General features: G+C 39.3%; 1 protein-coding gene across 2 annotated transcripts in view; it reads left to right on the plus strand.

Annotated features, from left to right (window-relative positions):
• The first annotated feature begins 7288 nt into the window (after positions 1-7288).
• The window catches only part of LOC114659277 (TLD domain-containing protein 2-like), a 32088-nt gene continuing 20650 nt past the window's right edge, over positions 7289-18726 (plus strand). For both annotated transcript variants that reach the window (XM_028811672.2, XM_051932872.1), the window contains exon 1: positions 7289-7374. In XM_028811672.2, coding sequence (XP_028667505.2) covers positions 7324-7374 — 51 coding nt within the window. In that variant the 5' untranslated portion in view covers positions 7289-7323. The remainder of the gene's footprint in view (positions 7375-18726) is intronic.

An 18726-nucleotide genomic window follows, 5' to 3' on the forward strand; every position in this document is an offset into this window, starting at 1 on the left:
TATCCATTTTCTATACCCACTTTTCCAAGGTGGGGTTGCTAGACAGCTGGAGCCTATCCCAGCCAGCAATGGGTACAGTCAGGAGTAATCCATGGACAGGGCGCCAGACCATCACAGGGTACACACACACACACACGCACACACACACACACACACACACACGCACGCACACACACACACACACACGCACACATGCACAGTGGCCAGTTTAGCATCACCAGTCCAGTTAACCTCCATGCCCTTGGATTGTTGGAGGAAACAGGAAAGTCTTAAGAACACTGAAAAAACATCCAAACTTGGTGAACCCAGTGCCCTTATCATTAAATGTTTTTTAATGGTTACCAGTTTTTTTTATCAATTAAATTATGTCTATTTATGATCATTTGCAAAATACTTAATTTACTTTGTGACAACAGTAATAAAGGGAGAAGCAGCATGGCAGGGTGGTGATTATAGTGGCCCAGTGTTACTAAACCATCAGTGGTCTGATGAGGGATTTACTGAATTTGTACTGCACACGATGAACCCATTTTGGGCCACAAGGGAAACTTATTTAAGGGCCTCCTTGGAGCAGCCTCACATTAATTGAATTTTCATGTATTCTTTTGTACACATCAATTGTATGCATCAATTGCTATCACCTTAACTATTCTTTTGTATACTGTCTCACAATACTGGAATAGAAAAATACATGTGTTCCACTATAAATATGCTGAATTAAAAAAAATCTATTCCTTACTGGTATATCTATCCATTTTCTATACCTACTTTTCCAAACAAATATGCTGAATTAAAAAAAATTTAATTGTGGACTGTTTTACTTTTGGCCCTCAGGACATGGCACATGTAAATATTTGGCCAAATGACACACAACATCTATTATACTGAAAGGGAATCATCTATTATTTTGTATACTGTTTCACAATACTGACACTGCAATATAAAAATACACGTGCACCACTACAAATATGCTGAATCATAAGAGATTTTACTGTGGATTTTTTTATATTTGGTCCCTGGAACATGATACCTGTTAACATTTGGCCAAATATCACACCACATTCTATTATATTGCAAGGAACCTTTCTATTGTGCTGTATCCCATCTAACAATTAAAGTACTGGAATATGAAAATACCTGTGTTCCACTACAAAACTGCTGAATTACAGGAAATTTTACTGTGGGACGTTTTATTTGTGGACCCTTGAACATGGCACTTGTAAACATTTGACCAAGTGACACACAACATTTTGCTACATTGGAAGGAACTTTTCATTGAGCTGTACATTATCACACAAAATGAATTTTGAATATGAAAATACATATGCTTTACTGCACACATTCTGAATTACAAAAAATGTTTGCTCCGGATTTTTTTATTTTTTGGCTCCTTGAACATGATGGACAAATCTATTTCATTCTGCACCATCTCCAAATACTGAAATGGAGCATGATAATACATGTCCTCCACTACAAATATGCTGAATCATAAGAAATTTGACTGTATTTTTGTGAACATCTGACCAAATGACACACCACATTCTGCTATGTTGCAAGGTAAATATATATTCTTTTGTACACTATCGCACAATAATGGAACTGGAATATGAAAATACTTATCTTGCACTGTGAATGTGCTGAATTACAGGAAATTTTACTGTGGAATTTCTCATTTACGGCTCAATGAACATGGCACTTGTGAACATTTGACCAAATGACACACCACATTTTGCTGTATTGCAGGGGCATTATCTATTGTGATGTATGTTATCTCACAATAATAACACTGTAATAAGAAAATACGTATAAAGCACTACAAAAGTCCTGTATTATAGGAAATTTACTGTGGAATGTTTTATTTGTGGCCCATTGAACATGGTACTTGTTACAGTTAGACCTAATTGCAAATAACTTTATTCACTAGTGGAAGAATTTACAATGTGTGGCATTAATTTATTAAAGTTCTCCTTGAATCATTTTTAACAGTTAATGCCAACTCTGCTAGGGGATGTGAAGAAAATCATACTGGCAATTTGTTAATGGAGAATTTTTACACTTCTGATCACAGCCATTGACACAATGGTTTAGAGTACCAACTGTCCAGAGTTACAGGCAACAGCACTGTCACGAACCCTGCAGGTTCTTGGAGAAAGGTGAAACTTTTCATTCTTAAGAATGTTTAAATAGAAATTGTTGTGTGTATCATTCAACTAAATAAATTCAGCTGATAATGTTTTTGAAAGTGAATTCAATATTATAAATATAACACTGATAATATTCATAATGAATGTATTCATCCAGGTTTAACAATAGTTAAGTGTATACGTTGCAGTGCGTTATGTTTTCAAAATGAATATCCACAACACTGTCAAAACCCAACCAAAAAAAAAGAGAATGAAAAAATAATGATATATATTGAAGGCTCGGCCATCCAGCTAGATGGACTGACCATCTTCCGAGTGGACAAAGACACCTCTTTGTCCGGTAAGACCCAGGGGGTGTGGTGCGGGGGAGCTGTGTGTCTATGTGAACAGAGAGTGGTGTATGAATGCTGCTGCAGTCGCGTGACACTGTTCCCTGTTGATAGATTTTTTATCGGTAAGGTGCCGGCCTTTCTACCTGCTGAGGGAATACAGTTGTGTGCTGGTGGTTGCCATCTACCTCCCGCCTAGCGCAAATGTTAACCAGGCGCTAGCGGAACTCCATGAGACCATCAGCAAACTGCAAACGACGCACCCCAAGGCATTTTTCATTATTGCTGGAGACTTCAATCATGCCAACTTGAAGTCAGTTCTCCCAAAATTCTTCCAGAATGTGAAAATAGCTACTCAGACCATATCAGTGAGTTTATGGTTCCTGCATACAAATCCCTGCTGAAGCGCACTAAACCAGCCCGCAAGAACATCAGAGTGTGGCAGGTTGGTGCTGTTTTAGCTCTCCAAGACTGCTTTGAATTGACAGACTGGGACATTTTCAGAGAGGCTGCTATGGATGATGACTCCATCAATCTGGAGGAATACACAGACTCTGTGACTGGCTACATCTCCAAATGCATAGAGGATGTTACTGTTACCAAGGATGTTACCACGAGAGCCAACCAAAAGCCCTGGATGAAGAGAGAAGTGCACACGCTGCTCAAAATCAGAAATGCAGCCTTCAGATCTGGAGACAAGGCCTCCCTCAGGGTGGCCAGAGCCAACCTGTCTCACACTATGAGGAGAGCTAAGTGGGCCTATGCACAGAGGATTAACAAACACTTCAGCAGCATCTGAGACACACGTCGTATGTGGCAGGGCATTCAGACAATTACAAACTACAAGCCCAACCCACATAGCAGTGATGGTGATGCCTCCCTACCGGATGAGCTGAACAACTTCTTTGCACGGTTTGAGGTGCAGAACAAAGAGCCTGCAAGAAAAGAAATAACTCCCTCCACTGACCTGGTACTCTGTCTCTCCACAATTGATGCGAGGAGGACTCTATCCAGAGTCAATCCACACAAGGCTGCAAGACCTGACAACATACCTGGCCGTGTGCTCAAAGAATGCGCCAGTCAAATGGCTGGTGTCCTCACAGACATCTTCAACACATCTCTGAGTCAGTCGTCAGTCCCAGCATGTTTCAAGTCGACCACCATCATACCAGTGCCAAAGAAGTGACATGCTTGAATGAATACTGACCAGTTGCACTCACGCCAATCATCATGAAGTGCTTTGAAAGGTTAGTCATGTCACACATAAAGACGAATCTCCCTGCTTCCCTTGACCCTCTTCATTTTGCATACCGCTCAAACAGATCAACTGAGGATGCCATATGCTCTGTCCTTCACCTCTCCCTGACACATCTGGATAAAAAAGATACATATGTCAGGATACTTCAACACAATCATCCCTCAAAAGCTGGTTGTAAAACTGAGCAGGTTGGGCCTGAACACCACCCTCTGCAATTGGATCCTGGACTTCTTGACAGAGAGGCCCCAGTCAGTTCGGATGGGCTGCAACACCTCCAGCATCATCACACTGAGCACTGGAGCACAAGGTTATAGAAAATATGGCATTATCTCACTTTACTGTCCATCCACCGTGCTCACTGTCCTTGGAAACAGATGCAGCATTAGAAAAACTCAATTAATTGGAAAACATTTTTGATTGTGATGAAAAAGATGACATTGTATTTCATTGTGCCTTTGTTTTCACTGATGTCATGCAAATCTTCCTTGAAGAAACTGTGGATCGAAGGAGGTTATGTATCTACTGCATTTTATAATCCCATTGACTTCAGTTGATTTGAGGATGACAGGTTATGACCTGCATTATATTGTAGTTGAACTCAACTCCCTTCAGAGACAGATTAGGCATCTCCTAGCTAGACAATTGTATACCAAGGAACAGAAAGCTTGCTGCTAGAGGAAGCTTCCTCAGTAGCTGGCATAGAATCTGCAACATTAACTCTGTGCTGTGCCACTCATACCTCATGCTGAGTCAGCTTTACTCCTGATCCCACTCAATAATCTGACGATGATGGAATCTGAGAGTTTCAGCAACCTAACTGGGTGCTGAAGTCACCTCCAATTTGTCAACCAGCCGTCCCTACTCAAAACTGTTTTGATCCTCTCTTCCTCCCAACCATGCCTGTGGATGGTTTTGATGTACTCATTATTGGAGATTCAATTTTGCACCACCTGAGCTTTCTATTACTTAACTGCTAAATTTTTGTGTCTCATTTCCCTGATGCACATGTTCATGATGTTAAAAGAACAGCCCCAACAGTCTTCAAGAAGCACAAGAACAGGACTATTGGGGCAATAGCGTTACATGCTGACATGAACAATATTCAATATCGACAGTCGAAAGTTCTGAACACAGTTTTAGAATTTCTTGTTCAAGCCACAAAGAGTTAAAGTTAATGATACTAAGATTTGCTTTGGGTGTAACGAGGATAGATAGGATTAGAAATGAGTACATTAGAGGGTCAGCTCAAGTTGGACGGTTGGGAGTCAAAGTCAGAGAGGCGAGATTACATTGTTTTGGACATGTGCAGAGGAGAGATGCTGGGTATATTGGGAGAAGGATGCTAAGGATAGAGCTGCCAGGGAAGAGGAAAAGAGGAAGGCCCAAGAGAAGGTTTATGGATGTGGTGAGAGAGGACATGCAGGTGATGGGTGTAACAGAATAAGATGCAGAGGACAGAAAGATATGAAAGAAGATGATCCACTGTGGCAACCTCTTAACGGGAGCAGCTGAAAGAAGAAGAAGTTCAAGCCACAAAGGTGAGGACCCTTACATCTCACCAAGTGTTTTAGATTTTGAATTTGATTTTTCATTATAATCATCAAAGACTTACAAATCAATTCTGAATTAGGGGTTCTACTCATCTTATAAACTCACCTTGTACTATTACTTGTAAATCTGATTGTGTAACTGTACTGTACATTTGTTTGTTTTTCGTTGCTGTCGTTGTTGTTACATTTGGTATTTCGCATATTAATTCTGATATTGTTTATTTCTCATTTATGTTTTGCCTTGTAATTTTCTTGGACCACCTTGGAAAACATTTTCACCTACATACTCTGTCTAGGAAAAAATGTTGTTCATTAAAATTTAATTGCAATATAGCAAAATGTGGTGCGTCATTTGGTGAGATGTTTACAAGTGCCATGTTCAAGGGGCGTAAAGAAGAAACCCCACAGTAAAATCTCCTGTATTTCAGCATATTTGTACTGCAAGACAGGCATTCTCATATTCCAGTGTCAGTATTGTGAGAAGTTGTACAAAAGAAAAGTCCCTTGAAATAGAAAAGAAAGTGGTGCGTTGGTTAGTTATAGGTACACACATGCCATGTTTATGGTGAAAGATCCCACAGTAAAATTACCTGTTTTTTAGCATATTTGTAGTGCAACAAAGGTATTTTCTTTATCCCATGTCTTTATTGTGAGATGGCATACAGTACAATAAATCATTCCCATGCAAGATAGCAGAATGTGGAGTGCCATTTCGTCAAATATTTACAAGTGACATGATAAAGGCACCGCAAACAAGAAATTCTACAGTAAACTTCCATGTAAGTCAGCATCTTTGTAATGTAATACAGGTATTTTCACATTCCAGTGCCATAATTGTGAGATGGTGTACACCACAATAGAAATGTCCCTTGCAATATAGCAGAATGAGGTGGGATATTTGGCCAAATGTTAACATGTACAATGTTAAAGGGGCTGAATATATATATATATAAAAATCTACAGTAGAATTTCTTGTAATTCATAATGTGTACAGTGGAACACATGTATTTTAATATTCCAGTGTCATTATTTTGAAATGGTGTAACACACAATAGAAAGACCCTTGCAATATAGCAGAATGTGGAGAGTAATTTGATCAAATGTTTGCAAGTGCCATATTCAAGGGGCCTCAAATAAAACATTCTACAGTCAAATTTCCTGTAATTCGGCAGTTTTGTAGTGGAACACAGGTATGTTCATATTCCAGTGCCATACATGTAAGATGGTATACAACACAATAGAAAGGTTCCTTGCAATATAGTAGAATGTGGAGTGATATCTGGCCAAATGTTAACAGGTATCATGTTCAAGGGACCAAATATAAAAAAATCCACAATAAAATTATTGTGATTCAGCATATTTATGGTGGAGCACATGTATTTTTATATTACAGTGTCAGTATTGTGAGAATAATAAATGATTCTCTTGCAATATAGTAACATGTAATGTGCCATTTGGCCAAATGTTTACACGTGCCATGTTCAGAGGGCCAAAAGTAAAACAGTCCACAGTTACATTTCTTTTAATTCAGCATATTTGTAGTGGAACACATGTATTTTCATATTCTAACGTCTGTACTGTGAGACGGTATACAAAAGAATAGGTAAGGTGATAGCAATTGATGCACAAGTAACAATTTACAGATTGTAAAAACTACACATTGAAGAGTAGGTTTTTAGCGACATCTTCTGGCTAAATATGAGAAATGTAGGTGGAACGGAAAATCGGAATAAGTAGCTGACAGGCGAATAAGTTCTCAACTTTAGCTTAATAGAATTCGGGACTTTTTCCCTGCTTCAGTCACTTCTTATCGCCGGTACTTTAGCGGGATTTCGAGGTTATTTTTTGACATTTGCAGGTCTTAATGTGTTTCTTGCTCCGACCATCATGCACATTTCATCTCCGTTTTGGTCAATCACTGTTCACAAGTACCGTAAACACGCTTGTCCAAAGAGAACCAGTGCGGTGTCAACCCGACGGGAGGAGCTCCCTGCGCGAGAGCGGCTATTAAAAGCGGAGAGACAGCGCAGAGCGCAGCAGCCATGCAATCCAAGTTCCCGTGGCACAGGCGGAAAGTGCGCTACAGTCGGGTGGTAAGGGCTCTCGAACAGACGCGCATTTCTATCTATCTATCTATCTATCTATCTATCTATCTATCTATCTATCTATCTATCTATCTATCTATCTATCTATCTATCTATCTATCTATCTATCTATCACGTTTGAATTACTGAACATAAGAAATAAGTGTTTTATGCTGTGAGTAGCGGTGCAGAGAAAAGTTTAATGACCCATATCAACAGGGCTTGTTAACGGTTGGATGGATTTTTTTCCTAGGTAAAATTAATTAATTAATACGATATGCAATAATGTTTACCATATCCACTTTAATTATGATGTGGAGTTCACTTGAACAGATTTGTAATGAAAATAAATGCAAGCCCACGTGGCTCTGAGCAGACCTGGGTTTTGGCTTTGCCAGCCAGTTCATTTCAAGGCAAATTCAGTCACACAACAGGACTTTCTAGAGATGGCAATGAAAGAAAAGAAAAATCCTTGGGATCTGCGAAAAAAAACTTTTAATAGCCTACAGAGAAAACATACACACAGACACTGAGAGAAGCTGCACACTCACATAAACGATAAGAACTTGTGATTTGAACCTCAGCCCTGCTACTATTTGACAAAAGTGCTAACTTCATAAGTACCATCCATAGTTTTTCTGCAATATGAGAAAAATTCAGTATTGAGCCAGACACTGGTTATAACATATCCGCCTTAGTGTATATTCCAGTGCACATAAAAAATAACCTCAAGAAAATGGAAATTACGCTAAGTGTCTTAACAAAACACAAAGAGAAAAATGGAAGGATTTTGTAAAAGACAGTAACAAAGATTACCACAACAGTTAAAAATTAACACTAACAATTTTACATTCAGTTCTGACAGGACCAAGGTATGACGCAATGGATTTTAAGCCTTGATAGCTTTGATTTAAATTCATAGATATATGGGCATTTTTAACATTGTCAGGTACATCAGTCCAGAATTTGGAGTTTTATACAATACTAGCTGTGTAAGCCTGTGCTATAAAAAGCCCGGGATCTTAGAAACTATTGAAATTGGCAGAAAAAAAATTGAAATGTGGAGATGTCAGGTAATTGAAGGGAACTACTCTGGGCATCTCTCTCCTAGGATGATTCATTTTTGCAGACGTGCTTGCATCACTTGTGCATTAGCGGTGGAAGGAAAAGCAAAAGGGATACCGGTTTGCCAATATTAGCGGATAAGTGACTTTGTCTTTCTTCAGAGGTTTCGTTTTGCTGATGTGCTCACCTCGCTTGTGTTATTAGCGGCTAAGCGAGTTTTCTGTTTCCTCGGAGGTGGAGCCCTTACCCCGACTCCACCTCTCACTTCCAGGCTGGACAGACACACACACTTCCACACGTAGACGTTTATATATAAGATGTTGCCATGCTCCAGCACTGTGATTTCTCACTATAACAGCTTTACCTTACAAATGTTTCCTCCCTTACCTGAAAAATTTTTATCGACATCTGAATATTCAGTCTGCTTATTCGCTGAATTTTACAACCTTGTATTAAAACCAGCTTTTCACATATTTGAAAAAAGATTACACTCACTGCAAAACAATATGTGCTTCTCTGCTAATTCTAATCTAATGACTAATCTTGTAAGAATTACACAGTACTCTGTGCTCTTGACAGTAACGACCCAATAAATTTATGTAGCTAAAGACTTCTACTGTACTTGGATTTGATCTTGAAGACCTTCATGTTGTGATCACAATGTTTGCGCTGAAGTGTACGCATTAAGGATGTTAAGATACTGTATGTATAAATGTATATGTCAACAGCAGATTATTATACTATAAACTGAACTGAAAGTATATGGCTGTGATTGTAGCCCTAGTAATGATCTATGATGTCCATCCATCCATCCATTATCCAACCCACTATATCCTAACTACAGGGTCATGGGGGTCTGCTGGAGCCAATCCTAGCCAGCACAGGGTGCAAGGCAGGAAACAAACCCCAGGCACGACGCCAGCCCACCACAGGGCACACACGCACACACACACCAAGCAGACACTAGGGACAATTTAGAAACGCCAATGCACCTAACCTGCATGTTTTTGGACTGTGGGAGGAAACCCACGCAGACACAGGGAGTCCATGATGTCATATTTATTAAATAAAAAATTTGAATAGCCATTCAGTTAATGTATTATTATTATTATTATTGATGGAAGATTACACAAGTCAATTTGGCTCGGTACAAATTACTGAAATAACTTTTCAATAATTAAGAATCCATACTAGTTTTGCAAATTTCCCAAGGTACAGAAAGCTGGTGTAGTTAAAATAATGTCAAAGACAACAGCTAACAATTCAAATAGATTTACTTAAGCAAAATCTCAAAAACCATTGGAACGGAGAGTTTCTAGTATTGTCTTCCTATAGAATTACAGATTCTCACTTATCCGGTTATTCACCTCAGTAAAGCAGTTAATCTGTGACATAATTGAAGAGAAGTAGTACAGTTTTCTTAAGTAAAATAGAGTGCTGTCATTAGCAAATAAATAAAATTCATATTTTTGTGCACTATTTTATTGGTAAAAATACCATGTAAGGAGAAAATGAAACTTGGCCTAGCAATTAACCACAGGTAAACAATCCATCTGGCTGGGGATTGTAATAGAAGTGTCATATTTTGGAACCTTTGCATATTTTTTTAGACTAACCTGAGAAGGTGTTTAGTTTCCCACTTTACAGTCATATGAAAAAGTTTCGGAATCCCTCTTAATTCTTTGGATTTTTGTTTATCATTGACTGACCTTTCAAAGTAGCAACTTCCTTATAATATATGACATGCCTTATGGAAACAGTTGTATTTCAGCAGTGACATTAAGTTTATTGGATTAACAGAAAATATGCAATATGCATCATAACAAAATTAGACAGGTGCATAAATTTAGGCACCCCAACAGAGATATTACATCAATACTTAGTTGAGCCTCCTTTTGCAAATATAACAGCCTCTAGACGCCTCCTATAGCCTTTGATGAGTGTCTGGATTCTGGATGGAGGTATTTTTGACCATTCTTCCATACAAAATCTCTCCAGTTTAGTTAAATTTGATGGCTGCTGAGCATGGACAGCCTGCTTCAAATCATCCCATAGATTTTCGATGATATTCAAGTCAGGGGACTGTGACGGCCATTCCAGAACATTGTACTCCCTCAGCATGAATGCCTTTGTAGATTTTGAACTGTGTTTTGGGTCACTGTCTTGTTGGAATATCCAACACCTGCATAACTTCAATTTTGTGACTGATGCTTGAATATTATCCTGAAGAATTTGTTGATATTGGGTTGAATTCATCCAACACTTGACTTTAACAAGGGCCCCAGTCCCTGAACTAGCCACACAGCCCCACAGCGTGATGGGACCTCCACCAAATTTGACAGTAGATAGCAGGTGTTTTTCTTGGAATGCGGTGTTCTTCCGCCATGCAAATTGCTTTTTGTTATGACCAAATAACTCAATTTTTGTCTCATCAGTCTAAAGCACTTTGTTCCAAAATGAATCTGGCTTGTCTAAATGAGCATTTGCATACAACAAGCAACTCTGTTTGTGGTGTGAGTGCAGAAAGGGCTTCTTTTTCATCACCCTGCCATACAGATATTCTTTGTGCAAATTGCAGTGAATTGTAGAACGATGTACAGATACACCATCTGCAGCAAGATGTTCTTGCAGGTCTATGGAGGTGATCTGTGGGTTGTCTGTAACCATTCTCACAAACCTGCACATATGCCGCTCCTGTATTTTTCTTGGCCTGCCAGACCTGGGTTTACATTCCTTACAGTTGAAAATGACAGATTAAACCTCTGAGATAGCTTTTTGTAGCCTTCCCCTAAACCATGATACTGAACAATCTTTGTTTTCAGATCTTTTGAGAGTTGCTTTGAGGATCCCATGCTGTCACTCTTCAGAGGAGAGTCAAAGGGAGGCAGAACTTGCAATTGACCACCTTAAATACCTTTTCTCATGATTGGACACACCTGTCTATGAAGTTTAAGGCTTAATGAGCTAATCCAACCAATTTGGTGTTGCAAGTAATCAGTATTGAGCAGTTACATGCATTCAAATCAGTAAAATTACAAGGGGACCCACATTTTTGCACGGCCAGTTTTTCACATTTGATTTAATTTCATACAACTAAATACTGCTTCACTAAAAATCTTTGTTCGGAAAACACCCCAGTACTCAGATGTTCCTAGGAAATGAAAGACATACCACTGTTATCTTTCTTGTTGAAAGTAAATTATTATGCAGGCTGAGAGGGGTTCCAAAACTTTTTCATATATCTGTATTTTTCAGAAGTAAGTCAGTTCTGCTGAGAAAGAACCCATACAATTGTTGCAACTTATATTTCTTTGGATCAGACATGAAAGTGACAAATATAGATTTAACTTTTTCTTTTCTAGTTATAAAAAAAGAAAATAGTTACAAATTCTTTGGCAGCACTAGAGTTATTGCAACACTATGTGCACATAAATATAGAAGGTGTAATTTTCCCTTAGGTCACAGTCAGGATCAGCTGCTTTTAAAATTACTGAAGCATATGTATATTTTTCTGTAAGTTCAGCATTTGAATTAGTTAAATAGTTGTATGCCAAAAGATGTGTCTTGATATCTATATGCCAATGCGTGATTTAAGTATCCTTACTTGCATCCCTGGAATATGCCCCCAAATAAAATGAATTAATACTGTAGACATTTTAAAGTCAGCGAAATGACCACAAATGGAACTGGGTAGAAGTCTGATGTGTGGAAGGAGAAAATGACATCAATAGATGTACAGTTTGGAGATAGAAAGGTACCCAGGGTTGGTTGCTGCCTTATGCCAACTCGTGACCCTGAAATGAATTTAATTGGATTTGAAAGTAAATATATTATGAAACTGTAACGTTTTACATATATGAAGGGAGCACTATTAGTATAATTATAGAATGGGGAGTTTAAAGCTGGAAATTACAGCAAATGATATGGACTGGGGATTGTTTGAGGATAAATCACTGACTGCAATAAGTTAGTATGGAAAAATGTGATTTAAAAAGCTAGTAGAATTTGGGATTACATTGCTCTCAGTATTAAGTTGGTTATGTTCTAATTGTACAGCATATTTATGACACCACAACTAGGAATGGTTTGTGCAGGTTTGGTCCACAGAAGACTGACTAAGTTTATTCCAGGACTGTATGGTATGAGCTGTAAGGGAATTGTAAAGGTGTGGAATATGAGCAGCCTGAAATGACAAGGAAAACTAACAGACATGTTAAAGTAAGAATGGTGAAAGACAGTGATTGCTTTGCCCTAAAAATAACTTGGGAGCACTGATGCAAGCTAGTTAAAGTTACATTTTGCTGACTTTTTCAATAATCCAGTGTTTCTAAAGTCAAACATAAGATTTTGATTTAGTGAACATATCAGAAGCTACAGTATGTCCAACTCAATTGTCTGCTCTCATCAAATTTTTGTATCTTGTTTTCTTGAATATCGGCTGATCTATCAATTACTGTGAAATAGCTGTTACTTTGTATATGCTTTATATACTGGAAAACAATTAGTAAGATAATGCTTAGTGTGACAATAAATGTTTATTGTAATAGTTATAGATTATACTGTTGCATAATTGTTTTTCCTCTGTGATATTATCTTAGATGTATCCATTTATAAACATGCTAGGCTATTGCTGTCTGTAGGAAGCATTTTTGAGCTGATCTAAAGATGACATAATAAAATGAAGAATAAACAGATTGGTGCAGGGTAGTGAAGACACAAGTGAAAACAATCAGCCTACAGACCTGGGGGAATACTCCATCACCATATGGGATGTCTTTCACACTTACCCACCAGGATTATTCTTCTCCTGCTTATTCCATATACCCTTTCTACTTACTCCTCTCTTCTTCCCACCAGTCATGCTATTACCAGCCCTTATTATCTGGGCTCCAAGTACCCCTGAGCCATGGGGTCCCCCTGAGAATGGGCTTTTTAGCCCTGACCAGGTAGTACTTAAGGGGGAAGTCCAAAGATTAGGAATGGTCTCGTTAACTACTAAAGCTGTCCTTCTGGAGCTCTCCCATGTGCCCAGGTATCTGTGAAGTCCTGATCACCAAACTGACTTTAAAAAGCAGGCCTACACTCAAAACTTGTATAATGTGTATGTGCATGATGTGTTGGGTCCTTGGGTACCTCTCCTGCCTCATTCCCCCATCTCCCCACCCCACCACCACCCACTGGTCTGATTTGTATTGGTGTCTCAGGAGTTACAATCAGTGGAATTTCTTTTACAGTATTGAGTCATAGTGCCCTTTATTCCTAGTGTCTTGTTGTTATTAGCAACATTACTATTGCTATTGTACAGTACTTGCCACTAAGGTGCCTTATAGCTCAGCTCCTGCTCTCCATAATGGTTTGCTCTTTGTGAAAGAGGAGACAAAGACACATTTTACCTTGATTTACCCCTCTGCTCCACAGCTTTAATTTACACATCAAACAATTAAGACTTGGTGTGTGGGTGTGTGTGCCCTGCGGTGGGTTGGTGCCCTGCCCGAGGGATTTGTTCCTGCCTTGTGCCCTGTGTTGGCTGGGATTGGCTCCAGCAGACACCCGTGACCCTGTGTTAGGATATAGCGGGTTGGATAATGACTGACTGACTGACAATTCAGACTTTATTAAAGTGCACATTGCAGACTTTAATTTAAGGTTATTTGCATACATTTCGCACCGTCTGGAATAACATTAAGAAAAAAGAACACACTCGTGAGCTCAGTAGTTGCAAAGGGACTGGTAGACCAAGGAGGACCTCCACTGCTGATGACAGAACAATCTTCACTATGGTAAAGAAAAAGTCCCAAATGCCTGTCTGACAGATCAGAAACAGTCTTCAGGAGGCAGATATGGATGTGTTAAAGACTGCTATGCACAGAAGGTGTCATAAACTGAAATACAGAGGCCACACTGCAAAATGAAAACCACTGGTTAGCCATAAAAACTAGATGGCTAGATTACAGTTTGTGAAAAAGTGCTTACAAGAGACTTCAGAATTCTGAGAAAGGTCTTGTGGACAGACAAGACAAAGATGAACCTGTATCAGAGTGATGTCAAGAGCAAAGTGTCAAGATGAGAAGGAACTGCTCAAGACACAAAGCAGTCCACCTCATCTGTTAAACATGCTGATGTGGGTGTTATGGCTTGGGCAATTATGGATGCCACAAGTATTGGCACACTTATCTTCATAGATGATGGAACTGCTGACGGCAGTGACACAATGAATTCTGAGGTGTATAGTAACACCTTTATTTGCTCACATTCCATTAAATAATCTCAAACTCATTGGAGGGTGCTTCATCCTACAACATGACAGTGGTCCCAAATATACTGCTAAGGCAACACTGGAGACAGAGAGAGAGAGAGAGAGAGATAGTGGACGCCAGGGGGTGCTCCAGCTCCTCAAACACCTGACACAAAGGCTTGCACACAAGTATAAAATGAATGAAGGAGTTTTATTGTGGTAAACTCTTGTAGAAAGTGTTTCCCACACTGCAACCACGACACAAGACACAAGCAGCGCACAGCAATTCTTTGTCTTTCTCTTTCTGTCTCCCTCTCTCAATCACTGCCTCCTCCGCTCTTCACGCAAGCTTCATCCTCCTCCCTCCCAACTTTCGGTCTCGGAGCTGTGGCAGGAAGCTCCTTTTAAGTGATCCCTGGAAATACTTCCATTGTCCCAAAGGCTTGGCCCAAGAGCAGTTCCAGGTAATGCGGAGCTGTACTAAGTAGGGCTTGTTAGTCCCCGCAGCACCCCCTGGCAGCACCCATGGATCCCAACAGGGATGACCAAAGAACTCCAATTCCCATGATGCACTGTTGGAAACCCGTGCACTGCTGCAACCCAGGGGGTCTGCCATCTAGCGTTCCAGGGGAGACGCTACTCTGTGCATACTTTCTCCCCTTGTCCTTCCAAAATACACACAGACACACACACACACACAAATATATATATATATATATATATACAGTGTGGGGAACAGTCTGGACACCGACAGGTAGACAAGATGGTTTCACCACACACACATTTATTATACATTATGTACAAGGTTCAAGTGCACAATACCCAGTGCCGCAGCACCAATCACCCCTTAAGTTCTTGGCCACACAACACAATGCCTTCAGTCTCTGGTCTGCCTCCACTCCTCTCCTCTGAGCTCCGTCCTACTTCCACCCGAATCTTTCCATTGACTGGAGGGAGGCGGCCCCTTTTATACACCCCGGATGGGCTCCAGGTGCTTCCCGACACTCTTCCGCCGACACTCCCCTGTGTGGCGGAAGTGCCGGCTGCGCAACCGGAAGGACTCTGGGTGTCCCTGCTCCTCTTCCCCCCAGCACTTCCAGGTGTGGCGGAAGTGCTGAGGTCCACGGCTCCCAAGGCATTGGGGCGCCCCCTGGCGGTGGCCACGGGCCCCTACAGGGTAGAGCTTCCATGCTCTGTACCCATGGCCCCCAAAGCAACCCTCGTGTTCTGGAGGAGGCACAAGCCCTCCTCTGGTCCTCCTGGGCATCCCGGCCTGGCATGAACCCCAGCCGGGTGCCACAACAGTATATATATAGCTTTTCATGGTGTGTTACATTGATATAATTACTGGCAATTATACAGTCTATATATCTGTAGTCAGATTGTATATGAAATGTGATTCTTCTTTTCACAGTTTTTGATGGGCTGTGCCTTCTGACCTTTTTCAAGAAAGAAAAACAGTGTCTTTATTCTTTGTTTAGCAAACAGAAATCACACACCTGTCCATGTGTGTATGTAAACAGTAAATGTTGCCAAGTCATTTACCTCTCAGCGATTTCAAATATTTCATAATCACCAGAGTGCTTTAGCTTGTGAAGCAAATTAAAAATCTAACTTGTGAATATGTATAAAAATAAAATCTGTATGTAAGCTTTTCTAATGTTCAGTGCTCCAAAATGTTTAACTACAAAATGCAGGGTTGTTAGACTTTAGTATTTCAAAGCCAAAGGTCCAACTGTTTTGTTCTGTAAACTTTGCTACATTAACTTCATCATTTGAAAAACTGACATACTGTATCGTTAGTTTAATGAAAAGGCACAAGTGAAGTTTTGCAATCCAAAATTGTGAAATATTTCATTTTTTGTAATTATGTTGTCACAAGTACACCCATTTACAAGTAAATATGTGACATATAGCACAGAAAAGTAAACTATAGCATAATATGTAACATTCTCAAACCAGCTAAATCCAGTTTAGGCTTACAGGGCTAGAGTCTATCCTAGCAGCATCAGGCACAAGACAGGAACTGTGCTTGGGCATAGTGCCAGTTATTCATAGGACCCATTCAGGCACACACCCATACTCTCAGTCACACAGGACCAGTTCAGAATCACAAGTTAACTTAACCAGCACTTCTGTGGTAACTGGGAGGAAAACTGGAGTAGCAAGGAAAAACAAATATGTACTTACATGAGAAGAGTGCACAAAGTTCACACAGACAATACTGTAGAAATATGCAGGATTGGAACCTGGTATGCTGTATCAACCAGGCAGCAGCACTGACCATTGCATCAATGTTCTGCAGACAGAAAATTCTATAAAGTGAAATTTAGTTAGACTTAAACATTTCAAGCCCGTTCTTTTAAATTATAGAAAATGCAGCTGAGCAGAGTTTTTCTCCAACATCTTATGGGTGTGGTTATTAGGTTAATTAGTGACTGAAATTGGTTTGAAAGTAGCGAGTGTGAGTGTGCATTTCAGCGGGGTTTGTTATGGGCTGGTATCATGGTCACTGCTGTTTACTGCTGTACACTAAATGCTGCCAGGATAAAATCTGAATTCCCAAAACTTCAAAATGAGATAAATGGATTCTTAAAACAAACAGAGATAATGGGACAGAGGTCCATACAAATTTTGTTCCAATTTTGCCTCAGAGCTGGCTGATTTTTTATTCTTCCTTTGGCTTCATTTAGCCTAACTGGAAAACAAATAGTGTTAAGTAATTAGAAACTTTTTAAAATGCCAAAAAAGGAAAATAATTTAAATGCTACACAAATCTGAAATATTTAAAAATATATAGCAAAATAACAGGTGTTAGCAAAAACTATAACTAACTTTCTCGCAGTCTGCATCTTTTTTTTTATTAATTGCTATGCCATCTTGGCGGCCATCCCTTGGTAATACATTAGTGAAGAGAAATCACTGTAAATTCAGACTCACTGGCCTTCCTAGTAAGATATATGGCCAACAAACCAGTTTAGACTGTGCATCTATTTTCAGCTGAGAATAAAGACCCTTTTTTCATGTATTAACTAATATCAACTTGTGGTTTATTTTCACTTATGTACATATATTGTGACCAGAGGTGGGTAGAGTAGCCAAAAATTGTACTCAAGTAAGAGTAGCGTTACTTCAAAATAATATTACTCAAGTAGAAGTAAAAAGTAGTCATCCAAAAACTTACTCAAGTAAGAGTAAAAAAGTATTTGGTGAAAAGACTACTCAAGTACTGAGTAACTGTTTGATCATAATAAATGATTTATTTTTTAGAAATGTTCTAAAAAGACAGACAAAAACATAAAATAATGTGCAAATTCTGCTATTTCCAAATAATAAAATAAAAAAATGAGTAAAAATAAATATCATCTTTACAAAATAAAGATGCACAAATAACACAAAGTTCCAAATCTCAGTTTTTCACAACAAAGCTTTTAAAGCCAATACCTACAGTAGGTAACATGTATGTTTGAACACTGCAAACTACTTACAGTGACAAGATCTACTGACTGTACACTGACAGTATAACACTGCATATTCACTTGTCCTCCAAATAGCACAGTTGATAGAAAATAATTAGAACAAGGCAGCTTGTGCACGTACAAGAAGTCTCACTTTACCTTGACTGTCTGTGTCTGTGCATGTTTGGTTAAACCGTGCTTGTTCTTCACTCAGTGAAGTGATGGTTAAGCTTCAGCAGGAGTTGGCTCTCATTTTTCATGTATTCTTTCTTTCCCTGTCTGCTGTCTGTGAGGAGTTTGTGCCGCTATGCCGCCACAGTTTGTGTGTGGTCACGTGACTGCATGGCTACATCTGATTTGTGAAACGGAGCCATGTGATTATTGTTGCTACGTCTGATTGGAGAAACAGTCATGCAGTAGATCCAATGGCGGCTTCTCTCTGGCAAAAATATAGCGTATATAATGGAAAAAAAAGTAATGATCCGAGTGTTGCCCAATGTAGTGGAGTAAGAGTAGCGTTTCTTCTTCACAAATGTACTCAAGTAAAAGTAAAAAGTAAGGTGCAGTAAAACTACTCTTAGAAGTACAATTTTTTAAAAAAGT

This window comes from Erpetoichthys calabaricus, chromosome 10 (assembly GCF_900747795.2).
Source record: "Erpetoichthys calabaricus chromosome 10, fErpCal1.3, whole genome shotgun sequence".
Taxonomy (NCBI): Eukaryota; Metazoa; Chordata; class Cladistia; order Polypteriformes; family Polypteridae; genus Erpetoichthys; species Erpetoichthys calabaricus.